This window comes from Syngnathus acus, chromosome 23 (assembly GCF_901709675.1).
Source record: "Syngnathus acus chromosome 23, fSynAcu1.2, whole genome shotgun sequence".
Lineage (NCBI taxonomy): Eukaryota > Metazoa > Chordata > Actinopteri > Syngnathiformes > Syngnathidae > Syngnathus > Syngnathus acus.
Genome location: NC_051107.1, coordinates 5,633,651 through 5,659,570, shown reverse-complemented (window position 1 = coordinate 5,659,570; position 25,920 = coordinate 5,633,651). Strand labels below are relative to the sequence as shown.

The following is a 25,920-nucleotide window of genomic DNA, read 5'->3' as shown; positions in this document are numbered from 1 at the left end:
TGCATCATCCATCATTCATGGGGCTGGCCACACATGTATTATTCACACAGTATTTTCTGCAGCTTTTTTCTCCCTTCTCTGTTTTTCTGCCTTCCTTTCATCTTGTCCTGCTAATGTGCACGACTGGAGGACAGATGAAGCAACTGCGAGTTATAAAAAATGAATACATACATTTCAATTATTTAATCAACCACTTTTTGAGGGGAATAAAAGGATCAATTTAAGCAATATTTCTAGATTCCGTGTGAGTGAGGGGCACTGTCATCCACACCACAAGGCGGCACTGTTTCTCGTCTGTTAGAAGGCCAAACCGGAAGCCAATAAAATGAAAAAAGTTGAAAGAAAATTTATTCCAGTCTTGTTCACGGGCAGGAACTCTTGTTACAGCGCGAACGCTATGTTTACGCATCATTTATACTTTTAAAATAATTTTAGTTGCGGCGAGTGTCGAAAGTGGGTTTTGACCACTCTCGTCCTCTGTTAGCTATGTTGTAATGTTAGCTAATTGACGCCAATTTTGCTTGTTTTTTATCAATTTGACTTATTTTTGCTTATGAACACAAATGGAGGAGCACAAGGAAAATATTCACGGCAAGGACGTGAACGTCAAGTCAAACGGAGACAATGACGATAAGGTGGGTAAAGGAAGTGCTACTTTCGCTATATGTACAATTACGTTTAACGAAACGAGATGTATTTATATCAATAATGTCCGTCAGTTTAATGTAGAAACAATACCACAGCTTTAAGGGCGAAGCGAAATTAAAATAGAGGACTTTGAAGCCGTGTGCTTTTGTCACAAAATTAGAAAGACGTGGAGAGAAAAAAAAAAAAAAACCGTCAGGTGTTTGGGTCTCTGTGACGTTTTTCTCACACCGACAATATTTGTTGTTTAATCTATCTTAAGAAAATCATTATTTTACAAGACATGTCCTACAAGCTAAAAACCAAAAGGTGTAAGGTATTTTTCTGAAAAATCAGATGTTCCTGCTTTAAGAAACAATTCGGAATAATTTAGGAGAGAGTGAAAGCGCAATTGTAGATAAAAATGACACCAAACTTGTCTAACCAGAAAAGAACCATTTTTATGATGTTAGCTGATCCGGAGATGTCTGCATCCAAAATTTCTCTGCAGGAAAAACTGTACTGTCACGATGAAATTACTAGTCGACTAATTGTGTTTGTACATCTTTTGGTGAAGCCTGACAGCACCAAATGTCCCAAAGGAGGAGAAGCTCCTCCTCAGGCATCCAACAGCAGCTTCAGCCACCCCGTGTACAAGGAGATCGCCTTGGCCAACGGTCACATCAACCGCATGTCCAAGGAGGAGCTTCGTGCCAAGCTGTCTCAGCTCAAACTGGACACCAGGTAGGAACAAGCGACTGGCGGCATCTCCGCGGAAGAAGCGACGCTCACGTCAACCACTTTGGACAGAGGCGTAAAGGACGTGATGAAGAAGCGACTGAAGAGCCACTACAAGAAGCAGAAGCTGACGCAGTCGGCGGCCGACTCCGACTCCGACCCGGGAGGCTTCCCCTACGACTACATCTGCGTGGTGGATTTTGAGGCCACGTGCGAGGAGGACAACCCGCCGGACTTCCTGCACGAAATCATTGAGTTCCCCATTGTGCTCATCAGCACGCACACCTTGGAGATTGTAAGAGGAACTCTAAAAATATATGTATGTAACTTTACTCCAGCACTTAATACCTAAGAACGTCTTTTTATCCTCTCAGGTTGGAACATTTCAGGAATACGTCAAACCACAGTTGTACCCGACGCTGTCAGACTTCTGTGTGAACCTTACGGGAATTACACAGGTACTTTGTTTTTCTGTTCCTTTTCGCCAATCCTCTCATTGTGCCAGATAAAGGTTTAAATAGAATTTTACAAAAGAAATAATTGCAAAATTATGAAATCTGCATTTCAAAGCATTGTGAGCCCGTATCTAATCAGTGAAGAAGCGCTGTTAAATTGATAGTGATTGTATTTTGACGCCACAGGACAAGGTAGACGCGGCCAAGCCATTCCCGGCGGTCCTGAAGCAAGTTGTGAAGTGGCTTGCGGAGCGGGAGCTGGGCACCAAGTACAAATACACTTTCCTCACGGATGGGTGAGTGGCATGCTTCTTCTCATTCCGCCCAAGCTGGTTGGAAGCCTGACATCATTTTGCCACCTTGCGCAGCGCGTGGGACATGAGCAAGTTCCTCAACATCCAGTGCCGCGTCAGCCAGCTCCGATACCCAAAGTTTGCCAGGAAGTGGATCAACATCCGCAAGTCCTACGGCAACTTCTACAAGGTTAGAATTTTGCATTTTAGCACAGACCTCCACTGGGGACAAATAGTGGAGCACGTGCAAGCTCATTTGTAGTTGACAGTAAGTGGCAAAATACATTTTAAGGGTTAAAAAAAAGTCCTCAAAATAATGACATGCAAAATAATTTTACTGCTAAAATCAGCTAAAAAGATGCAGACCTTTTAAAAGCGTAGCAGTATGTCTAACGGCCAGCAGAGGGTGACACATTCATGAGCAAATACTTGATTTAGGTCCTCAGTTAACATGTTTTGCTACAGTTAAAAAAAAAAAAGCACTTTCCCCTCCCTCCTGCTTTTGCTACGGTTTAAAAAAAAAAAAGAAAAAGCACTTTCCCCTCCCTCCCGTCCGGGTGCCTCCTCTTGGTGCTTTTGAGAGGAAGTCAAGCCCAAAACCGGCCGTTTTCCTCGCCTAAAGGTGCCGCGCACACAGACCAAGTTGAGCACCATGCTGGACAATCTGGGCCTGCAGTACGAAGGTCGCCCCCACTCGGGCCTGGACGACTCGCGCAACATCGCCCGCGTGGCGCTGCGCATGCTGCAGGACGGCTGCCAGCTGCGCGTCAACGAGGAATTGCACGGCGGCCAGCTGCTCACCGTGCCCAGCTGGGCGCCCGCCGAGGGAGCCCCGCCTCCTTGCTGGCCGGGCAGCCGCAAGTAGGGGCGGGGATGTCCACGGTGCCATATTGAGCTTCTGTTGGCAATGCCATCTTGCGGGACTACGTGTCCACAAATGGCTGTTAGTTTGAGAATGTGAGATGGAAACAGTTTTCTATGATCTAGTTAAAACAGGAATAAACACTGCTGCCAAAGTGGTTGTGGCTCAAAGTTGATTTTAAAAACATCCCCAATAGTTGATTTTAAAGAGGAAGCCAACCCCAACATTTTCATGACAACAATGTGATTAGGAGCAAAAATGTATACTTTTTATTTTGCTTGGAACAGAAAATAAATGTTTTTGGTTAAGTAGGATTCCACAAAGTTATTCTAAGAGACTTCAAAAATATTTGGTCAGTAATCTAATATTGTACTTGTTGCTCTATTTACTCACAAAATTGTGCTTTGAGCTAAAATAGATTTAAAAAAAACTTGACCTTCATTTGAATGTTCAGTGTTTCAGGACTTGTTCTTGAACGAACAGCAAGTGTTTGAAATGTCACCCCAAAGTCCAATCTCCCTAACGTTGTGTAAGTGGTGGATGCTCAAATGAGGTCCGTTTGGCGTCTAGTGGTTTCCTTCTCACGATGGACGGGATGTCGACTCCCGCTGGCTCCTCTCACAGGCAGGTGCTGAACAGCATCACCTTGCGGCTGATGTCGTCCAGGATGCGGCGGGCGGCCTCCTCCAGCTCGGCCAACTCTGTGGCTTTTGCCTCGAGGATTTGTTGGTTGTCCGCGTAGGAACTCTCCAGCTCTGTGAGCACAACATGGTGAACTTTGTGAACTCTGCAAGCGTGACTACAAACATACCTTGTAGTGTCTTCAGCTTGATGCTGCTCTGAGCCAGCAGTTCCCTGGCCTCCTGCTGCAGCTCGTCCGCTCGTCTCCTCGCCTGCAGCACCGACTCCCCTTTGTCCTCCAGTAGGTCCTCCACCTGCTCCAATTTGTCCTTCACCTCTGCGTCAAACTCCTTCACAGGCGCAGAATCGTCCGTCACGCACCGAGAGACTTTTACGTGTCTGGCGGCGCGTTTGCACCTGCTGGGCCTCGTCGGCCGCCTTCGCGGCACGTTGGCTGATGTGATCGGCGGTCTCCGCCACGCTGTTGACCTCCAGCTCGTTCTGCCGTAGGAAGCCCACCTCTAGCTCCAGCTGCAGCAGCCGCCCCGTGGTATTGCTCAGACGCTGCTCTGACGCGGCCGTCTCCGTATCCGCCTGGAACCACGTCCATCTACGTCACGACCGAAACGTGTGGCCACCACATACGGGGGAAATCACGCTCACAGAAAGTAGAAGGTCCAGAGTTCCCTCTGTGTTGTTCCGGGCCAGTTGGATAGCACCCAGGGCAAGGTTCTGAGCACGCTCAGTCTCATCCAGCGCCATCTTCACTGTTTCTGAGCGCTCCTTCAGGTCTGACGCGTCCTTGCTGGAGGACAAACGAGCAGTTTAATGTCTCGTTCAGGCGACTCGGGATTGGAGGTCTTCTTACTTGGCGGCCTCGGCCTGCTTCAAGAGCTTCTCTGCAGCTTTCATGTCATTTGCACTCTGGCTGAGGATGCTCTCCACGTTGGTCAAAGCGTTGACCTTCTCCTTGATTTCCCTGGTCAGCTCCTGCAGCTTCGCGCTGGACGTGGGCATCTCCAGGGCTAAGACCTCGTTGGCGACCGCCTCGATGACGGATGCGTTGGCCTTGTCGTCTGCACGGCGAACCACGCGCGAGAAGTTTTGCTTTCGCTTGACGGCGAAGCGGCATTACTCACTGGTGAGAAGGTCTCGTATGTCTTTAATGAGGCCGCGCAGTTGCTCGTTGCTCTGCTCCACTCGCTCCTTGCTCTGGTTGGATTTGATCAGCACCTGCTGAGCGTTGACTTTGGCCTCCCTCGCTCGATTGCTCGCCTCCCACACCTGGAACCAAACGCTCGCCTTCCAGAATCGTCCGCGGCCAAAAATGTGACATCCCGCTGACGTGTGCACTCACCATCCTGGAGAGCTTGTTCACCTCTCGCATGGCTGCCAGGATTTCTTCGTCCAGCTCCTTGGCTGACTTGAGAGCATTTCCGGAGGTGACGACGAGGCCTCCGCATCCTTGGCCGCCACACCGGGAGCCGCCATCCTCGCAGCCCAAGCCGCCGCAAGGAGATCCGGCGCACTCGTCGCCTTCGGCCGCACCGCCGCACATCTACAAAAAGACATATGAGCGACTTGTCTCTGACAACCCTCTGAGTTCTTCTCACCTTCTCGCTGAGAGATGCCAGATCCAGTTTCTCCAGATCGCTCTTGAGCTTGTCCAGCTTCTGAGTGTTTCGCTGGTGCTTGCGATCAAAGTCCTTGTGACTTCCACTCAGCTTCTCCTCGGTCACTTTCCGAAGCGCCGCCGACTGCTCCACGGAGCTCCCGCGATCGCTGCTGGAGGCATTGACTCGGATTTCCGCTCTCAGCGACTCCTCCTTTGCCTCTAAGATGGTGTCCATGGCACCTATTTTTTTTTTTTTGGAACAGGAGAACATCAAGGTAATGTTTTGACAAGTTCAAGTGTTGAATTAAGTAGAATCTTCACCCTGGAAGTTTGCATTCTTGGCATCATACACCTGCTGCCTGAGCTCCTGGACACGGCGCTCCAACCCGTTTGCCCGCTCCGTCAGCTCATCCAAGTTGGTGTCAGTGACGTTGGCGTCACTTTGGAGGACATTTAAGGTCTCCTCTGATGTGTTGAGCTTCCCGTCCACGTAGGACATGACCCCACTGAGGAGGAGGAGACCTCAATTAAAGGACTCAACGGATATGAAATGTGTTTGTGGACATACGTAATCTGGTGCATCAGGTCCTGGATCTCTTCCAGCTTCATTGCCGCAGGGTTGGTCTCCACAATCTCCTTGATTGCCTTGATGTTGCTTTCCAGGCTGCTCACTAAGTCTTTATACGGCGCTGTTACGCCGCTGGTCTGAAGCTCGGTCACCTTCGCCTCCAGTCGCCGCGTTTGGTTGCTCAGCTCCTCGACCACCCCGTCCCAGGTGGCAAAGCATTGATGACAAGGCTGGCAGTCCGGGAACTCTCCTTGGTAACCCCTGGCGCATTTGTCACAACGAGGGCCCGCCACGCTCTCCACGCATGTGCAGTGTCCGGTCACGCGGTCACACTGCTGGCTGGAAATCCCGCGGATGTCGCAGTCGCAGGCTGCGAGAAAGGAAGACAAAGACAAATGTCATGGAGACGTCTCCTCGAGGAAGGGAATGGACTTTCAGCTTTTCCTGTAAACAAACGACCTCATCCTGACCTCAGGGGTCACAACTACCTCACAAGCAAAGTCAAGAGCGAGGGAACGCCGGCCCCTTCTGCTCCGACCAAAGGCATTTGAGGTGAAATAGGTTTGGAACGTATGCGGGGGCGGAGGCGCTCGTAAATCACAATGGACGGATAAGTTGGAGACTTTGGCAGCCAGCATTTCTCAGCTGCGGAGGCTTAAACTGTCTGAAGTGACAACTTCTCCCACTTAAGCATCTGCGGTCCGCCTCGGAGATTTAACAGCTGCCGCAAAGTTTGTAGTGGGAATGCTTAAGGATTCCTGCCTGAAGAAAAAAAAAAAACTGGGAGTTGTGGAACATCTGGTTCTCATGAGCAGAGAACACAAGGTCGGTCACTCCTTAAGCCAGCAATCTGTCTCATGAGACTACTTTGCTCCTCAAGGGGGCGTCAGTGAGCCTTTAATTCTGTCAACAACTCTTGGTTGAAAATAGACCGAAGATGCTGGAAAATACGACGTGGGATCGCTCTTGTCATACCGTGACATTTCACTTCCGGATCCCCCCAGAAGAGCTCCCTGCATTCCCGACACGTCCTGCCACCAAAACCGGGTTTACACGAGCACCATCCCGTCACCTAGAAGTCAAAGCAAACTTTTACAAAAATGTCTTTGCAGCAACACACACACACCACAATGGACCTTTGTACTGTGGATTATTTGCGGGACTTCCTTCCTCTGATGGCAGACAGCCATTACCAAGAAAGATTTTTGATGTTTGTGCTGCCTTGTGTTCCCACGATATGTTTGTTTGAGAGAAACAGTACAAAGCCAGAGCGGCAGTTCCCAACCAGCTGGACTCATGAGAACATCGGTCACCACGCTACTGATACTCATCACGACTGACCTCATCACAAGAAGAGCCAAATGAATGGAGCGGGTCGCAATCGCAGGCCTGGCAGCCCGTCCCGCTCGCCATGTTCCACGTGTCCTCCGCGCAGCGCTCGCAGTTCTGGCCCACCACGTTGGGCAGGCAGGCGCATTGCCCACTGTGTTGGTCGCACTGGCACTCATCCGGCGAGGAACATGCGTGCGGCGCCGTGCCCGTCGGCTGGCACATGCACTCTGCGAGACAAACCTCGATGAGAATTTGACCTCAGTGAAGCGACCGTAAATGACTCCACTCACTTCTGCAGCTTTGAGCGGCGGCATTGCCGTAGTAGCCGGTTTTGCAGTGCTGGCAGGCGTAGCCGTCCGTGTGGTACAGACACTTAAGACACGAGCCCGTGCGGATGTCGCAGGAGCCGGGGTCTTGCGTGTTAATGTTACCGTTGCACTGGCACGCCAAGCAACGCCCGCCGGGCAGCAGCGGGTTACCGAAGTGACCTGGGGCACACTCGTCGCACCTGGCACCTGAAGGAAGCCAAAAGAGGAAATTGCGGACGAAGCTTTCCGGCAGCAAATGACACAAAAATGGATGTCCCGAATTGTGGCACCTTTGTAGCCGGAGCTGCACACGCACACCAGCGCGTTTGTATCGGCTTCTACGTAGCAGCTGTCGGCAAACTGACGTGCCGAACCAGGGCCGTCGGGGCACAAACAGGGTCGACAGTGGCTGTCGGATCCCAGCTCAGGGTCACCGTGGTAACCGTCCAGACATCTGCGAGGTTAAGGCCACAATCAAATGGGATTCGGGGAAAAAAAGGCACGAGTCCCGTACCTCTCGCAGTAGTGCCCGGCGGTTAGGTCTCGGCAGCCTTGACACTCTCCCGTCTCGGGGTGGCAGACTTCGCTGTGGCCGTTACATTGACACGGTCTGCAATGAGGGAAGCCCCAAAATCCCGGTAGACAGTGAGCGCATTGGCGACCCGTGGCCCCGGGAACGCACGTGCACTGCCCGGTCGATTGGTGGCAAAGTGCGCCGATGGCGCCTCGAGGGTCGCATTCGCAGACTGCCGCGAGAAATTGTAAAATGTCAACAAACTAGCAAGCAGGAGAACCTCCCCAACTTCTGGCAAACACTTACGCCTGCATCCGGACGGACTGAAGAGGAAGGTGGCAGGGGCGCAGTGGTCACAGTTCCTCCCGACCACTTTGGGTCGGCATTGACATTGGCCTCCGTGGGGTTCGCACACGGAGCTGACGGAACCTTGCGGGTCACACTGGCATGCTGGGAAACAAAACAAAGAGTTAAGACCATTGACCGAGGTGACTTCATTTGAAGAGGTTTGGGGTGGAACGTACGCATGGCCCCTTTGTGCAGCAACGCCGAGACGCTGAAAATGTATTCGTTGCAGATGTCCGTCATTGGGCTCTTGACCACGCTCTGGCTGCTTTCCAAGCAACGGTAGCGCTGGAACGTTTCCCACGCTACTTCGCCCTCTGTGCCCAGGAATATTTCCAGCTCCCGGACACGAGGCATCAGTACCAGCTACGCGGGGAAACAGAAGAGGGGAGGCATAACTAAACGTTCCGCGACATGTCTCAATCTACGCTTTTGGTGACACCGACAGAATCGACGAGCGTGTAGGGGTTCTGCGTGTCGCTGTAGGACGAGTAGAGCGGCAGGCTGAGGTGGACGGTGTAGTTCTGTCCCTTCTCGAAACAAACGGACGTGGGCAATAACACGTGTCTGCGGGAAAGGCGCGGTCAGGAGGGGGACCGTTTTGAAATTTGAGAGGGACCCTCGGGTTGAGTTACCTCGAGCCGGGCGCCAGGGAGACGTACTGCTCGTCGCCATCGCCGATGGAACCGCCGCAGTGGGCGGAGTAGTCGGGAGGGTTGAAAACGGGACGCTGGACTCGGAAGTCCACCTGCTCCCACTGCTCTGGAAGCTATCGTCAAACGTCACTTCTTGGTCACTCTTGTTGATTTAAAAAAGTAGGTCAAAGAAAATCGAAGCTAACCTGCGGCTCGTAGCGGATGAGAACATCGTAGTCCATGGAGTCCGGGATGTTGTCTATGATAAACTCTAAAGAGGCTCCCTCTGGTACGTTGGCAAACCCCATCCCGGTCCACGTGGGGGTGCGATCCAGAGGGTACGGTCGATGGACCACCGTCACACCCTGTCAGGCAGGCACTTGTTTTTAAAACTTCTTCCTACGTGAGGTCGGAGGGGCGGCGTTGCACTCACGGGTCCGAGTATGGCCTCTTCGGCTTCGTAGGTGTAGTGGTCCAAAGCGATGAAGTAGTAACCGGACTCCAGTTGGTTGCAGCGCCGGCCGAACATGTGCTCCCTGCATTCGCACTGTCCGGACACCGGGTCGCAGCTGCGGAATTTTACAACCAGGTTTTTTTTTAACATTTTTTAACCACTGTAACTAAGAATAAACAAACATACTTGTTGTTGAGGGCCCCTCCCTTGTCGCAGTCACATGGTCTACATCCATCCATGTCATTGGATAGACCCCAGTGTTGTGGCTGAGGTTGAGCGCATGTTAGTTGGGATAAGAAGGAGAGTGACAGACCGAGAGTTCCTACCCGACACTGGTCGCATTCGTGTCCGGTGACCAGTCGCTTGCAGAAGCACCTTCCTGAATCGGGGTCGCAGGAGTCGCTTCCCGGCAGCGTTCCCAGGGGGCTGCAGGAACAGGCTGTCAAGGCGCAAAGTCTGTCACTTTTGTGTAAAAGTCAGAATGGGAAAACATTTCAAGTCATAGAAAGTTCTCTCTTTGGAGTAGGACAGATTGTCTTTAGTTGGAAGTCCCAATATTTAAATCCATGCAATGATTTGGCGTTCCTACCCAGGCATCCGTCCGGTCCCTTTCCCAGTCCGTAGTGTCCATGTCTGCAGTGGTCGCAGCGGATCCCCTCAACGTGGGCTTTGCAGCGACACTGGCCCGAGATGAGTCCGGCCCCCACGTCGGTCCTGGCGTCACAAAGCCCTCCTTCCAGGGATCCCACCGGGTCACAGTTACAAGCTGCGGAGAAAGTTCTGATCAGCGATGACTTGAAGAAGTCACGTGGCGCTTTTTGAACGTACGTTCGCAGACGTTGGGGTCCCGCAGGTCTCGGTTGGGGTGCTGATAGAAGAAGGGGGCGCACTGCTCGCACTGGCGCCCCACCGTGTTGTGCTGACAGTCGTCGCACACTCCACCGCTGACGTTACCCGTCGTCATGTAGACGGCCATGTCGAAGTGGCAGGAACCCGAGTGGCGGTTACACTCGCACCCTGGGGAGAGCGCGCGGAGGGTGTGTCCAGGTTTTTGGGGAAGCTTCTTAGAGGTGAATCTTACTCTTGCAAGCGTGCGCGTTGCGGCCCTCGGCGGGCCTCCAGGGGAGGTCGTGATGGAAGTTCCGGCATCGCTGGCAGTTCAGGCCCTCGGTGTTGTGGGTGCACACGCAACGCCCGTGAACCTACACAAGGCACTCGTCAGAAGATGTTCTCGGCGCCGGGGCGCGGCCAGACGTGGTCGCCCACCATTCCCTCGGCCCCCGTGGGCGCTCCCTCGATGGGGGCGCATTCGGAGGCGTGTCCGTAGCAGAAGCAGTTTCCCCGGACCACCATGTCGTAGACGGCGTAGTAGTACTTCTGTGTCACCTCCTCGCGCTTGTCCAGCAGGTTGTCTCCCAGCGTGTGCAGCTTCAGGAAGTTGACACGGAGGTTGGTGATCTTCAGCATGTCTGAATGAAAACGCACAGACCAGCTTTACGTTAGAGCTACACGTTGTCATGTTGACTGAGATTTTTTTTTTTTCCCCCCCAATCGCTTTGGACAAAGATTGTTCTGACTGGGGGGAAAAGTCTTGTGTACACGGACATATCCGCCTCCACGTGCGAAATTCCTTCCCAGCGTTTTCTTCCCGTCTGACCTCATTTCCCAGACTGCATTTTACTAGCATTTTCCAAACCCTTCCTGGAGGGGCTTAGCAGGAAGCGGCCCGCTCTCCACTGGGGTCAGCGCATCTCAAGAACATCTTACTCTGAATCCTCAAGCTGTACGGGTCCTCAATCTCAAAGGCGGGGTCCAGCACCCGGAAGATCACCTGGTGAAGGTAAGTAAACATCCATTGGGTTCCTCCGCTGACATCACGTGTTTATTTGACCTGGTTTCATTGAGCAGACCTCTCCCTCGGTGGAGGGTTCGATGTCGGAGTAGTGCGAGTCGCAGATGATGTCGTCCACCTTGAGCATGGGCCCCGGGGACACGCCGGGGAACGCCGACCGGCAATCGTAGGCAAAGTAGCGGTACACCTGCCACGTCTTCCCAAAGTCCATGGAACGCTCGATCACCATGGCGGCCGGCCGGAACGTCTGGAGGTAGGCGGCAAAAGCACAACATGTCGGACGATGTCACGGGCAGCTGACGCGCCTAAATGTGCGAGTAGCGCCACCTTAAAAGTCATGATGAGATGCGTGAAATGGAACTCGGCTTCCAGGTCCAGCTTGATGGTCACATTCTCCGCACCTGCACGCAGGAAATGAATGATGACGCGGCAACGCAGCTGCCTCGCGCACATTAACACGCTTGAAAGATGTCCAACACATCTGCGCTTTCAAATCTAAACACGTCAGAGTGATTAAGTGCCTCTGTCGAGGGGGCTCGATGATGATGTCTCCACTATTTGGAGTTTTTGTTTTTCTTTCTAAATAATAGGGAATGAGGAAATCCCAAAGCAGAGCATGATATCGGCATGCGCGGCTTCCTGACGATTCTTGGCCATCTGCTGTGCTGGCTGCTGAGCTTCCTTCACCCCCCCCCCCCCAAAAAAAAAAAACAGATGAGGAGATTCCTCCTTTAGACATGCAGCGTAAATCCCACATCCGTTCCCACACATTGGCGAGCCCGTTTATGATTGATGGATCGATCAGCTGTCATTCGCCGTCTTCTCACGGGAAGGCAGACTCACCGTTTTGCGACTGCCACCACGTCTTGAGGCGGTTGGGGCCGAAGGTGGTGACCACGTGCTCGATGGTGTGGCTCAGCGGGTTGAAGTCCTTGTCGTACGGGTGCCTGGAGTCGCACACAAAGCAGTTGGTCTCCTCCTGAGGGCATTCAAAATGCCAGTGGAGATGTGAAAAAGAATTTGCGAGGTACATGAAGCCAACTCCCAATCAAAGTTTGAAATTGGACATCTAATAAATTCCTAATTAAAGCAAACCACGTGCGGCAGCCATATTGGAAAGGTACAAATGCGCCACATCCGCTCACAATTTATTCAATGTTTACGACCTCACGTCAGCCCGAACGATCCACGCGAGGCCGCACTTGTGCTGAAAAGTGTGACGAGACTCCGAGGCCTTCCTGCTCTCATTTATTGCGCATACTTGAAGGCTGCGCTCATCCCGAGGCACAAAGACACCCCACAGCGTGTGAGACTTAATAAGGACGCCTTTCACCCAAGCAAAAAGCCGCCAGGGCCACTTTGACGGATACAGGCCGACATTTGTGTCACCGCATAGAGCTTTTTATTGTTGGCGCGAGAATGTCTGCGCTCCCACTCGTCACTACAGCCCGCGCCCACGTAGGCATCGTGATCTGTATTACATGTCCTGGAAGTGCGTAAAAGATAAATCAACTTCCTGCAAGAATTCCCCAGCACAGAATTCTTGTCATAGTTTTATGAGGTTGCAACATCTCGACACAGTAACAAACCGTCAAGATGATCCATTTGGCGAGCGTCCGGATCGGCTCACCTCCAAGTGTCCCACGATGCAGAAAGTTTCGCCTCCGCCGAGGCCGCAGGTGGACGAGGCGTTGAGCTTGTGGGCCCGACCGATCAGTAGGTTACCTGTGGCCGGGTAGCAGCTTCCTTCCGTGCACCCGTCTGATAAGTCGGGTGCCTGCGTCCAGGCGGGACACCACAGCACCGCTACAAGCAGCAGAGAGAACCTCCTCAACATCATCACACACTTGCAACTCACTTGGAATTCAACTTAAGCTCCCGAACATCCCGGCTACTGTCAAGACAAGGAAAAGTGAGTGGCATGTGGCTTCTATTAAGAGCCATGTTGTTGTTTCCTTTTTTGGCAGCAATGAACAAAACATGAGCTTCTCCTGACTGAGCTGACACTCATGTTTTTCTCATAAAACTCACCCAGAGTCGTCCAAATGTGGATGAGGAGCGCCATTTCGGAGCTCTGACAGCTTGTCCGAAGTCTTGACGGCTCCTGTCTGTGTGTCTCCTTCTGGAAGTTTGTGTGTGTCTGTGCGTGTGTGAGCACAGGAGAAATTCTGAGGCGTGGGAGTTTTCCTTGGAGTAGTCCGCATCCCACTACCAACAGCTCCACCCAGATGTTAGTGATGCGCCCTCTGCTGGGGACAAGATTTATTGAAAAACATCCAAATTGCGCAATCGCAACATTAGCATGCACACACATTAAGGTAAAAATATTTCACTTTGCTACGAAAGGGAATAGTGATAGGACTGGGTTCGAATTATTTGTTGAGGCTGGAACGGTGAGAATCGGTTGATTTTTTTTTACATCAATTGCCAAAAAATTGTAAGGAATAAAATAGAAAAGTTAATGATGTAGAATAACATAAGAGTGAAGGCCATTAGCCGTCACATAATGATGTAAAATAATGAACTGCATTGTTTGCGGGTGCGGAACTTTAGTTGCCACCTTTTCGGTCGGGGGAACCTTTTCGCTGACGGACTCGGAAGTGCGTGGTTACCTCGGTAAGTTTCGAACTTAGACTAGTCGTTTTTCTACACATCTTGTGTTCTACACAACTTTGTGTTTATTTGAAGAAAATAACCCGCATTACTAGTAGGGTTTTAAAATGCGATAGTTAAATATATGGTTTTCATTCAATGGTGGTAGACTACGGGTACCTCGTACAGTACGACCTGCTTTCATTGTGGGCGGGCTTCTCGTTGGAATATTAATCTTACACATTTTCTGTTTGCAGGTTTAACATCTAAAAGTGAAACATCATGAACATGTTCAGGAGATCTTCAACACAGGTAGGACAGCAAACACAACCGCCCTGAGAAAAATTGTGTACAGGGTATTCAAAGTGTGTTTAAAATGTGGACTGGACAAATTTGAAGAAATTCATGCAAAAGTAGCAATTGGATATTGCACACACATCAATTAATTGCATTTGTAATGTTTTAAATTAAAAAGCGCTGATCTGATCTTCTGAAACGGTTTTCAGGTGTTCAGGCAGCTGATTAGAAACAACACCACGGACTCCAGCCTCATTTTGGAGAGATGTGAGTAGAAGTCATTCTTTCATTTCTGTTTGAATCGGAAATGTTTCTGTCACTCTTGAACCTGATTCCACTATTTCTTTGGTAGCAATCAATCGTGTCCAACTACTGGGCCGAGTGGGCCAGGAGCCTGTGATGAGACAAGTGGAGGGCCGCAACCCCGTCACCATCTTCTCCATGGCCACCAACGAAATGTGGCGTTCAGGGGATGGCGAGACCAGCCCATCAGGTAACCAGTGCAGTTACTTGACGTCGCACATGGTATCAGACTAGCGTGACTTGCTCCAAATGGCCACTAGAGGGTGCTGCTACACATGCTAAATATCCCTCCACTTGAATGCAGAAAACGAGTAAATCTTTAAAATATTTCATATGAAGTATAGTCCGCAAATTTGTTATATTTCCTGTAAAATACAGACACATTTTCATTCTGGTTTTGTTTTGACACTCCAGGCGACATCAGCCAAAAGACGACGTGGCACAGAGTGTCCGTCTTCAAACCTGGTTTAAGGGATGTAGCCTACCAGTACATCAAAAAAGGGTATGGACAAGTGCTTTGTAGTGACAACTAATCTAAACCGCCATTTACTCCACAAATTGCATCTCCTAGGGCCAGGATTCTTGTGGAAGGGAAGCTGGATTACGGCGAGTATGTGGACAAGAACCAAGTGAGACGCCAGGCCACGACCATCATCGCAGGTTTGGAAAACCGCCAGCGAAAGCCCATCTTGCATACTTGGCTAAAAAGTTGCCTTTTGTTTTCTCAGACAACATCATTTTCCTGAGCGACAATGTTCGCGACAGAACATGAAGGCCTGGTGTTTCAACACACTGTTTTTCCTCCTTTTTTTTTTGCGTTAGAGTTTGTCCTGAAAAAACGCAGACAACGCAGTGACTGTTTTCATGACACAAAGGTGTTGGACTGTACCGCACTCGATTGGTGCCAAAAGTCATCCAGTCAGTTCTCGAAGAGAAAACTGTTGTATTCTTGTTTTTGTAGTATCGTTTGTGTAACAGGTGTCCTTGTAATATAGAAAGAAACTGACAATAATCCATCCTGCTTTGTTAAGAGACCTGTATGTGGTAGGATTAAAAGCTATTTTTGAAACATTTGAAGCGCACATTTGCATTCTTTTGTTCCTGCTTCATTTTTCACTTGTAAGCAGATTGCGTGTTGCTTTTCTTTGCTACAAAGTTTACTGGTTTCACCATTTGCTATGAAAGATGTAAATAAACTAGAATTTGCAATTCCTGAAGAAATTGCGTGTGAAGGTGAAGAAGTTGAATAAATATTTAAGGAATGTTGCAGAATGATGTTGAAACGAGTTGAATCGGTTGAAAAATGTAGAAATGAGAAAGGAAATATTGGAGAATTGGGTGTGAATTTCAAAATAAAAGATGTGAAGTTTTTGGTAAGTGGGAAGTTGTGGAATAGGTAGAAAATGATGAACAGTTGAAAGTTGGAATGGGTTGAATCGGTTGAAAAATGTAGAAATGAGAAAGGGAAAAGGAATTGGGTGTGAATTTCAAAATAAAAGATGTGAAGTTTTTGGTAAGTTGTGGAATAGGTAGAAAAATGATGAACAGTTGAAAGTTGGAATGGGTTGAATGGGTTGAAAAATGTAGAAATGAGAAGGGAAAAAGGAATTGGGTGTGAATTTCAAAATAAAAGATGTGAAGTTTTTGGGAAGTTGTGGAATAGGTAGAAAAATAATGAACAGTTGAAAGTTGGAATGGGTTGAATCGGTTGAAAAATGTAGAAATGAGAATATGGCATTGTTCCTAATGAAGTGTCCATTACCGACGTCACAAAGAAACCAGCCAATCACGAGGTGAGGGCCTATTAAAATGGTGGCGCACGCAATGGGGTGTCCGAGTAACGTCACAGATCAAACAGCCAATCGGGAGGTGAGGGCGGGTGTGTGACGTTTCACTTTGGCCATGATTTTTCCCTAATGAAGTGGCCTGTCACGTGGTACGCGAGTGTGCGAAGCGCCATTGGACGAGGAAGATTTGAATTTGCGGATGTGACGTCATGAGTGTGCTCAAGGGAAGTTGTCAAATACAGGCGCGCGCGGGCGGTTTCTCAGCTAAGCTACCATGCTAGTAAATGTTTGTCATTCATTGGCGTTTCTCACGACGGACGCCTTGTTTGTTGCAGGATTCAAGGCGCCACCGACCGTGTGGCGGTTTCTCGGGTAAGCTAGTATGCTATCAAATGTTTGTCATTCATTGGCGTTTCTCACGACGGACGCCTTGTTTGTTTGTTTGTTGCAGGATTCAAGGCGCCACCGACCGTGTGGCGGTTTCTCGGGTAAGCTAGTATGCTATCAAATGTTTGTCATTCATTGGCGTTTCTCACGACGGACGCCTTGTTTGTTGCAGGATTCAAGGCGCCACCGACCGTGTGGCGGTTTCTCGGGTAAGCTAGTATGCTATCAAATGTTTGTCGTTCATTGCCGTTTCTGACGACGGACGCCTTGTTTGTTCGATGCAATATTTTCACACGTCACAGCCACCGCGACTGTAGTTTTGCCGCGACAGTATTTCAAATCTCTTTGGCGTTTTGTTTCGTCAAATTAACAATGTTGCATTACATATAGTGTGCTATTTCCGTGTTATGCAAACGTGACGAATGTGACGAATCGGTTACGTCATGTTCAAATCTATTCCAAGATGGCGAGGGTTCCGTTACGCAACAAACATTTGCGAGCGTGATTTTCTCCCGTTTTGGACGACTGCTCGATTCATGCCGCCATTTCTGAGTGAGTTGATGGATGATAAAATCAAAATATTATAATTTGGATACTTTTGTCATTATTATAACTCATTACAATATACTGATAATTGTATACATATTTTAAGTATAAAACTGTAGTTGATATGTATAATGGTTGCAAAAATATCATGCCATTGCCACTCTACTCAATGTCTACAAGTGTTGCAATAATTTGTGTTTGTCTTTTGTAGCGCTCATAAAGGCCTCCCAGCCAGCACCCTTCTATACAAAGCAAGCAGGAGGCTCCTGAGCAATCTGTGATGTTGAGGATGCTGAGGAAGAGTAGTCCCAAATCAGGCCCGTTGGTGTAAAGTTTCAGCTGACTGTAATCACTTTTACCAATTGCACCATTTGTACTTTTCAAGTTTTTTTTGTATGAATCCAGTGAGCAGGGTGACGCCGGTGAGAAGTCACACCATCGAACTCCCTGACGCAGAGCTGTGCTTTACCAGACCAGGCAACTGCCTGGGGCAAGGCCACTAGGGGGCTCTTATTTATCCATTTTTACATTTGCCACTTGTCCCTTGTATTCTTGCACTCTCGTACGCTGCTGTGACAAGTAAATTTCCCTGTTGTGGAATAAAGTTCTATCAATCAACCAATGTTGTATTGTAGTGTTTGTATTGTATGGTGTATTGCATTGTATGGTATGGTGTTTGTATGGTATGGTGTTTGTATGGTATGGTGTTTGTATGGTATGGTATTGGACTGTATGGTATTGTTTGTATTGTATGTATTGTAGTGTTTGTATTGTATGTATTGTAGTGTTTGCTATTGTATGTAGTGTTTGCCATTGTATGGTGTGTTTTGTTTGTAGTGTTTGCCATTGCATGGCGTGTTTTGTAGTGTTTGCCATTGCATGGCGTCTTTTGTCGTTTGTAGTGTTTGCCATTGCATGGCGTCTTTTGTCGTTTGTAGTGTTTGCCATTGCATGGCGTGTTTTGTAGTGTTTGCCATTGCATGGCGTGTTTTGTAGTGTTTGCCATTGCATGGCGTGTTTTGTCGTTTGTAGTGTTTGCCATTGCATGGCGTCTTTTGTCGTTTGTAGTGTTTGCCATTGCATGGCGTGTTGTGTAGTGTTTGCCATTGCATGGCGTCTTTTGTCGTTTGTAGTGTTTGCCATTGCATGGCGTCTTTTGTCGTTTGTAGTGTTTGCCATTGCATGGCGTCTTTTGTCGTTTGTAGTGTTTGCCATTGCATGGCGTCTTTTGTCGTTTGTAGTGTTTGCCATTGCATGGCGTCTTTTGTTGTTTGTAGTGTTTGCCATTGCATGGCGTGTTGTGTAGTGTTTGCCATTGCATGGCGTCTTTTGTCGTTTGTAGTGTTTGCCATTGCATGGCGTCTTTTGTCGTTTGTAGTGTTTGCCATTGCATGGCGTCTTTTGTCGTTTGTAGTGTTTGCCATTGCATGGCGTCTTTTGTCGTTTGTAGTGTTTGCCATTGCATGGCGTCTTTTGTTGTTTGTAGTGTTTGCCATTGCATGGCGTGTTGTGTAGTGTTTGCCATTGCATGGCGTCTTTTGTCGTTTGTAGTGTTTGCCATTGCATGGCGTCGTTTGTAGTGTTTGCCATTGCATGGCGTCTTTTGTCGTTTGTAGTGTTTGCCATTGCATGGCGTCTTTTGTCGTTTGTAGTGTTTGCCATTGCATGGCGTCTTTTGTCGTTTGTAGTGTTTGCCATTGCATGGCGTGTTTTGTAGTGTTTGCCATTGCATGGCGTGTTTTGTAGTGTTTGCCATTGCATGGCGTGTTTTGTCGTTTGTAGTGTTTGCCATTGCATGGCGTCTTTTGTCGTTTGTAGTGTTTGCCATTGCATGGCGTGTTGTGTAGTGTTTGCCATTGCATGGCGTCTTTTGTCGTTTGTAGTGTTTGCCATTGCATGGCGTCTTTTGTCGTTTGTAGTGTTTGCCATTGCATGGCGTCTTTTGTCGTTTGTAGTGTTTGCCATTGCATGGCGTCTTTTGTCGTTTGTAGTGTTTGCCATTGCATGGCGTCTTTTGTTGTTTGTAGTGTTTGCCATTGCATGGCGTGTTGTGTAGTGTTTGCCATTGCATGGCGTCTTTTGTCGTTTGTAGTGTTTGCCATTGCATGGCGTCGTTTGTAGTGTTTGCCATTGCATGGCGTCTTTTGTCGTTTGTAGTGTTTGCCATTGCATGGCGTCTTTTGTCGTTTGTAGTGTTTGCCATTGCATGGCGTCTTTTGTCGTTTGTAGTGTTTGCCATTGCATGGCGTCTTTTGTCGTTTGTAGTGTTTGCCATTGCATGGCGTCTTTTGTTGTTTGTAGTGTTTGCCATTGCATGGCGTGTTGTGTAGTGTTTGCCATTGCATGGCGTCTTTTGTCGTTTGTAGTGTTTGCCATTGCATGGCGTGTTGTGTAGTGTTTGCCATTGCATGGCGTCTTTTGTAGTGTTTGCCATTGCATGGCGTCTTTTGTCGTTTGTAGTGTTTGCCATTGCATGGCGTCTTTTGTCGTTTGTAGTGTTTGCCATTGCATGGCGTCTTTTGTCGTTTGTAGTGTTTGCCATTGCATGGCGTCTTTTGTCGTTTGTAGTGTTTGCCATTGCATGGCGTCTTTTGTCGTTTGTAGTGTTTGCCATTGCATGGCGTCTTTTGTCGTTTGTAGTGTTTGCCATTGCATGGCGTCTTTTGTCGTTTGTAGTGTTTGCCATTGCATGGCGTCTTTTGTCGTTTGTAGTGTTTGCCATTGCATGGCGTCTTTTGTCGTTTGTAGTGTTTGCCATTGCATGGCGTCTTTTGTCGTTTGTAGTGTTTGCCATTGCATGGCGTCTTGTCGTTTGTAGTGTTTGCCATTGCATGGCGTCTTTTGTTGTTTGTAGTGTTTGCCATTGCATGGCGTGTTGTGTAGTGTTTGCCATTGCATGGCGTCTTTTGTCGTTTGTAGTGTTTGCCATTGCATGGCGTCTTTTGTCGTTTGTAGTGTTTGCCATTGCATGGCGTGTTTTGTAGTGTTTGCCATTGCATGGCGTGTTTTGTAGTGTTTGCCATTGCATGGCGTCTTTTGTCGTTTGTAGTGTTTGCCATTGCATGGCGTCTTTTGTTGTTTGTAGTGTTTGCCATTGCATGGCGTCTTTTGTCGTTTGTAGTGTTTGCCATTGCATGGCGTGTTGTGTAGTGTTTGCCATTGCATGGCGTCTTTTGTTGTTTGTAGTGTTTGCCATTGCATGGCGTGTTGTGTAGTGTTTGCCATTGCATGGCGTCTTTTGTCGTTTGTAGTGTTTGCCATTGCATGGCGTCTTTTGTTGTTTGTAGTGTTTGCCATTGCATGGCGTGTTGTGTAGTGTTTGCCATTGCATGGCGTCTTTTGTCGTTTGTAGTGTTTGCCATTGCATGGCGTCTTTTGTCGTTTGTAGTGTTTGCCATTGCATGGCGTCTTTTGTCGTTTGTAGTGTTTGCCATTGCATGGCGTCTTTTGTCGTTTGTAGTGTTTGCCATTGCATGGCGTCTTTTGTCGTTTGTAGTGTTTGCCATTGCATGGCGTCTTTTGTCGTTTGTAGTGTTTGCCATTGCATGGCGTCTTTTGTTGTTTGTAGTGTTTGCCATTGCATGGCGTGTTGTGTAGTGTTTGCCATTGCATGGCGTCTTTTGTCGTTTGTAGTGTTTGCCATTGCATGGCGTCTTTTGTCGTTTGTACTGTTTGCCATTGCATGGCGTCTTTTGTCGTTTGTAGTGTTTGCCATTGCATGGCGTCTTTTGTCGTTTGTAGTGTTTGCCATTGCATGGCGTCTTTTGTTGTTTGTAGTGTTTGCCATTGCATGGCGTGTTGTGTAGTGTTTGCCATTGCATGGCGTCTTTTGTCGTTTGTAGTGTTTGCCATTGCATGGCGTCTTTTGTCGTTTGTAGTGTTTGCCATTGTATGGCGTCTTTTGTCGTTTGTACTGTTTGCCATTGTATGGCGTGTACTGTTTGCCATTGTATGGCGTGTATTGTTTGTACTGTTTGCCATTGTATGGCGTGTTTTGTTTGTACTGTTTGCCATTGTATGGCGTCTTTTGTCGTTTGTAGTGTTTGCCATTGCCTGGCGTCTTTTGTCGTTTGTAGTGTTTGCCATTGCATGGCGTCTTTTGTCGTTTGTAGTGTTTGCCATTGCATGGCGTGTTGTGTAGTGTTTGCCATTGCATGGCGTCTTTTGTCGTTTGTAGTGTTTGCCATTGCATGGCATCTTTTGTCGTTTGTAGTGTTTGCCATTGCATGGCGTGTTGTGTAGTGTTTGCCATTGCATGGCGTCTTTTGTCGTTTGTAGTGTTTGCCATTGTATGGCGTCTTTTGTCGTTTGTACTGTTTGCCATTGTATGGCGTGTACTGTTTGCCATTGTATGGCGTGTATTGTTTGTACTGTTTGCCATTGTATGGCGTGTTTTGTTTGTACTGTTTGCCATTGTATGGCGTCTTTTGTCGTTTGTAGTGTTTGCCATTGCATGGCGTCTTTTGTTTTTTGTAGTGTTTGCCATTGCATGGCGTGTTGTGTAGTGTTTGCCATTGCATGGCGTCTTTTGTCGTTTGTAGTGTTTGCCATTGTATGGCGTCTTTTGTCGTTTGTACTGTTTGCCATTGTATGGCGTGTACTGTTTGCCATTGTATGGCGTGTATTGTTTGTACTGTTTGCCATTGTATGGCGTGTTTTGTTTGTACTGTTTGCCATTGTATGGCGTCGTTTGTAGTGTTTGCCATTGCATGGCGTCTTTTGTTGTTTGTAGTGTTTGCCATTGCATGGCGTGTTGTGTAGTGTTTGCCATTGCATGGCGTCTTTTGTCGTTTGTAGTGTTTGCCATTGCATGGCGTCTTTTGTCGTTTGTAGTGTTTGCCATTGCATGGCGTGTTTTGTAGTGTTTGCCATTGCATGGCGTGTTTTGTAGTGTTTGCCATTGCATGGCGTCTTTTGTCGTTTGTAGTGTTTGCCATTGCATGGCGTCTTTTGTTGTTTGTAGTGTTTGCCATTGCATGGCGTCTTTTGTCGTTTGTAGTGTTTGCCATTGCATGGCGTGTTGTGTAGTGTTTGCCATTGCATGGCGTCTTTTGTTGTTTGTAGTGTTTACCATTGCATGGCGTGTTGTGTAGTGTTTGCCATTGCATGGCGTCTTTTGTCGTTTGTAGTGTTTGCCATTGCATGGCGTCTTTTGTTGTTTGTAGTGTTTGCCATTGCATGGCGTGTTGTGTAGTGTTTGCCATTGCATGGCGTCTTTTGTCGTTTGTAGTGTTTGCCATTGCATGGCGTCTTTTGTCGTTTGTAGTGTTTGCCATTGCATGGCGTCTTTTGTCGTTTGTAGTGTTTGCCATTGCATGGCGTCTTTTGTCGTTTGTAGTGTTTGCCATTGCATGGCGTCTTTTGTCGTTTGTAGTGTTTGCCATTGCATGGCGTCTTTTGTCGTTTGTAGTGTTTGCCATTGCATGGCGTCTTTTGTCGTTTGTAGTGTTTGCCATTGCATGGCGTCTTTTGTCGTTTGTAGTGTTTGCCATTGCATGGCGTCTTTTGTCGTTTGTAGTGTTTGCCATTGCATGGCGTCTTTTGTCGTTTGTAGTGTTTGCCATTGCATGGCGTCTTTTGTCGTTTGTAGTGTTTGCCATTGCATGGCGTCTTTTGTCGTTTGTAGTGTTTGCCATTGCATGGCGTCTTTTGTCGTTTGTAGTGTTTGCCATTGCATGGCGTCTTTTGTCGTTTGTAGTGTTTGCCATTGCATGGCGTCTTTTGTCGTTTGTAGTGTTTGCCATTGCATGGCGTCTTGTCGTTTGTAGTGTTTGCCATTGCATGGCGTCTTTTGTTGTTTGTAGTGTTTGCCATTGCATGGCGTGTTGTGTAGTGTTTGCCATTGCATGGCGTCTTTTGTCGTTTGTAGTGTTTGCCATTGCATGGCGTCTTTTGTCGTTTGTAGTGTTTGCCATTGCATGGCGTGTTTTGTAGTGTTTGCCATTGCATGGCGTGTTTTGTAGTGTTTGCCATTGCATGGCGTCTTTTGTCGTTTGTAGTGTTTGCCATTGCATGGCGTCTTTTGTTGTTTGTAGTGTTTGCCATTGCATGGCGTCTTTTGTCGTTTGTAGTGTTTGCCATTGCATGGCGTGTTGTGTAGTGTTTGCCATTGCATGGCGTCTTTTGTTGTTTGTAGTGTTTGCCATTGCATGGCGTGTTGTGTAGTGTTTGCCATTGCATGGCGTCTTTTGTCGTTTGTAGTGTTTGCCATTGCATGGCGTCTTTTGTTGTTTGTAGTGTTTGCCATTGCATGGCGTGTTGTGTAGTGTTTGCCATTGCATGGCGTCTTTTGTCGTTTGTAGTGTTTGCCATTGCATGGCGTCTTTTGTCGTTTGTAGTGTTTGCCATTGCATGGCGTCTTTTGTCGTTTGTAGTGTTTGCCATTGCATGGCGTCTTTTGTCGTTTGTAGTGTTTGCCATTGCATGGCGTCTTTTGTCGTTTGTAGTGTTTGCCATTGCATGGCGTCTTTTGTCGTTTGTAGTGTTTGCCATTGCATGGCGTCTTTTGTCGTTTGTAGTGTTTGCCATTGCATGGCGTGTTGTGTAGTGTTTGCCATTGCATGGCGTGTTGTGTAGTGTTTGCCATTGCATGGCGTCTTTTGTCGTTTGTAGTGTTTGCCATTGCATGGCGTCTTTTGTCGTTTGTAGTGTTTGCCATTGCATGGCGTCTTTTGTCGTTTGTAGTGTTTGCCATTGCATGGCGTCTTTTGTCGTTTGTAGTGTTTGCCATTGCATGGCGTCTTTTGTTGTTTGTAGTGTTTGCCATTGCATGGCGTGTTGTGTAGTGTTTGCCATTGCATGGCGTCTTTTGTCGGTTGTAGTGTTTGCCATTGCATGGCGTCTTTTGTCGTTTGTACTGTTTGCCATTGCATGGCGTCTTTTGTCGTTTGTAGTGTTTGCCATTGCATGGCGTCTTTTGTCGTTTGTAGTGTTTGCCATTGCATGGCGTCTTTTGTTGTTTGTAGTGTTTGCCATTGCATGGCGTGTTGTGTAGTGTTTGCCATTGCATGGCGTCTTTTGTCGTTTGTAGTGTTTGCCATTGCATGGCATCTTTTGTCGTTTGTAGTGTTTGCCATTGCATGGCGTGTTGTGTAGTGTTTGCCATTGCATGGCGTCTTTTGTCGTTTGTAGTGTTTGCCATTGCATGGCGTCTTTTGTCGTTTGTAGTGTTTGCCATTGCATGGCGTCTTTTGTCGTTTGTAGTGTTTGCCATTGCATGGCGTCTTTTGTCGTTTGTAGTGTTTGCCATTGCATGGCGTCTTTTGTCGTTTGTAGTGTTTGCCATTGCATGGCGTCTTTTGTCGTTTGTAGTGTTTGCCATTGCATGGCGTCTTTTGTCGTTTGTAGTGTTTGCCATTGCATGGCGTCTTTTGTCGTTTGTAGTGTTTGCCATTGCATGGCGTCTTTTGTCGTTTGTAGTGTTTGCCATTGCATGGCGTCTTTTGTCGTTTGTAGTGTTTGCCATTGCATGGCGTCTTTTGTCGTTTGTAGTGTTTGCCATTGCATGGCGTCTTGTCGTTTGTAGTGTTTGCCATTGCATGGCGTCTTTTGTTGTTTGTAGTGTTTGCCATTGCATGGCGTGTTGTGTAGTGTTTGCCATTGCATGGCGTCTTTTGTCGTTTGTAGTGTTTGCCATTGCATGGCGTCTTTTGTCGTTTGTAGTGTTTGCCATTGCATGGCGTGTTTTGTAGTGTTTGCCATTGCATGGCGTGTTTTGTAGTGTTTGCCATTGCATGGCGTCTTTTGTCGTTTGTAGTGTTTGCCATTGCATGGCGTCTTTTGTTGTTTGTAGTGTTTGCCATTGCATGGCGTCTTTTGTCGTTTGTAGTGTTTGCCATTGCATGGCGTGTTGTGTAGTGTTTGCCATTGCATGGCGTCTTTTGTTGTTTGTAGTGTTTACCATTGCATGGCGTGTTGTGTAGTGTTTGCCATTGCATGGCGTCTTTTGTCGTTTGTAGTGTTTGCCATTGCATGGCGTCTTTTGTTGTTTGTAGTGTTTGCCATTGCATGGCGTGTTGTGTAGTGTTTGCCATTGCATGGCGTCTTTTGTCGTTTGTAGTGTTTGCCATTGCATGGCGTCTTTTGTCGTTTGTAGTGTTTGCCATTGCATGGCGTCTTTTGTCGTTTGTAGTGTTTGCCATTGCATGGCGTCTTTTGTCGTTTGTAGTGTTTGCCATTGCATGGCGTCTTTTGTCGTTTGTAGTGTTTGCCATTGCATGGCGTCTTTTGTTGTTTGTAGTGTTTGCCATTGCATGGCGTCTTTTGTCGTTTGTAGTGTTTGCCATTGCATGGCGTCTTTTGTCGTTTGTAGTGTTTGCCATTGCATGGCGTCTTTTGTCGTTTGTAGTGTTTGCCATTGCATGGCGTCTTTTGTCGTTTGTAGTGTTTGCCATTGCATGGCGTCTTTTGTCGTTTGTAGTGTTTGCCATTGCATGGCGTGTTGTGTAGTGTTTGCCATTGCATGGCGTGTTGTGTAGTGTTTGCCATTGCATGGCGTCTTTTGTCGTTTGTAGTGTTTGCCATTGCATGGCGTCTTTTGTCGTTTGTAGTGTTTGCCATTGCATGGCGTCTTTTGTCGTTTGTAGTGTTTGCCATTGCATGGCGTCTTTTGTCGTTTGTAGTGTTTGCCATTGCATGGCGTGTTGTGTAGTGTTTGCCATTGCATGGCGTGTTGTGTAGTGTTTGCCATTGCATGGCGTCTTTTGTCGTTTGTAGTGTTTGCCATTGCATGGCGTCTTTTGTCGTTTGTAGTGTTTGCCATTGCATGGCGTCTTTTGTCGTTTGTAGTGTTT

General features: G+C 48.0%; 3 protein-coding genes across 4 annotated transcripts; 2 read left to right on the top strand and 1 right to left on the bottom strand.

The window, feature by feature from the left end:
• Window positions 1–330: 330 nt before the first annotated feature.
• eri1 (exoribonuclease 1) lies at window positions 331–3,129 on the top strand. Its single transcript, XM_037243442.1, has 7 exons — window positions 331–635; window positions 1,202–1,368; window positions 1,435–1,657; window positions 1,737–1,820; window positions 2,004–2,113; window positions 2,186–2,300; window positions 2,733–3,129. The coding sequence occupies exons 1-7, from the start codon at window positions 564–566 to the stop codon at window positions 2,973–2,975; spliced, it is 1,014 nt and encodes a 337-aa protein (XP_037099337.1). The 5' UTR covers window positions 331–563; the 3' UTR covers window positions 2,976–3,129.
• On the bottom strand, window positions 3,128–13,415 carry LOC119117144 (laminin subunit beta-1-like). The gene is made up of 33 exons (XM_037243203.1): window positions 13,248–13,415; window positions 12,847–13,022; window positions 12,060–12,195; window positions 11,544–11,617; window positions 11,275–11,463; window positions 11,132–11,195; window positions 10,631–10,833; window positions 10,446–10,566; window positions 10,193–10,381; window positions 9,954–10,130; window positions 9,691–9,803; window positions 9,551–9,630; window positions 9,344–9,479; window positions 9,117–9,275; window positions 8,911–9,044; window positions 8,722–8,842; window positions 8,455–8,641; window positions 8,237–8,380; window positions 7,931–8,162; window positions 7,707–7,870; window positions 7,399–7,623; window positions 7,118–7,335; window positions 6,752–6,848; window positions 5,777–6,146; window positions 5,530–5,714; window positions 5,207–5,448; window positions 4,951–5,151; window positions 4,733–4,877; window positions 4,462–4,669; window positions 4,257–4,398; window positions 4,011–4,187; window positions 3,784–3,943; window positions 3,128–3,727 (listed from the first exon to the last, which is right to left on the bottom strand). Exons 1-33 carry the CDS (start codon window positions 13,279–13,281, stop codon window positions 3,591–3,593), a joined length of 5,340 nt encoding a protein of 1,779 aa, XP_037099098.1. The 5' UTR covers window positions 13,282–13,415; the 3' UTR covers window positions 3,128–3,590.
• Window positions 13,416–13,771: 356 nt separating this feature from the next.
• On the top strand, window positions 13,772–15,613 carry ssbp1 (single-stranded DNA binding protein 1). 2 transcript variants are annotated; one of them, XM_037243496.1, is made up of 8 exons: window positions 13,772–13,832; window positions 14,066–14,120; window positions 14,315–14,372; window positions 14,458–14,598; window positions 14,823–14,910; window positions 14,980–15,068; window positions 15,137–15,197; window positions 15,247–15,613. In XM_037243496.1, the coding sequence occupies exons 2-7, from the start codon at window positions 14,091–14,093 to the stop codon at window positions 15,178–15,180; spliced, it is 450 nt and encodes a 149-aa protein (XP_037099391.1). In that variant the 5' UTR covers window positions 13,772–13,832; window positions 14,066–14,090; the 3' UTR covers window positions 15,181–15,197; window positions 15,247–15,613. The 2 variants fall into 2 exon arrangements, with proteins under 2 accessions (XP_037099391.1, XP_037099390.1); XM_037243495.1 differs by lacking the exon at window positions 15,247–15,613 and having other exon boundaries at window positions 15,137–15,239.
• Window positions 15,614–25,920: the final 10,307 nt, after the last annotated feature.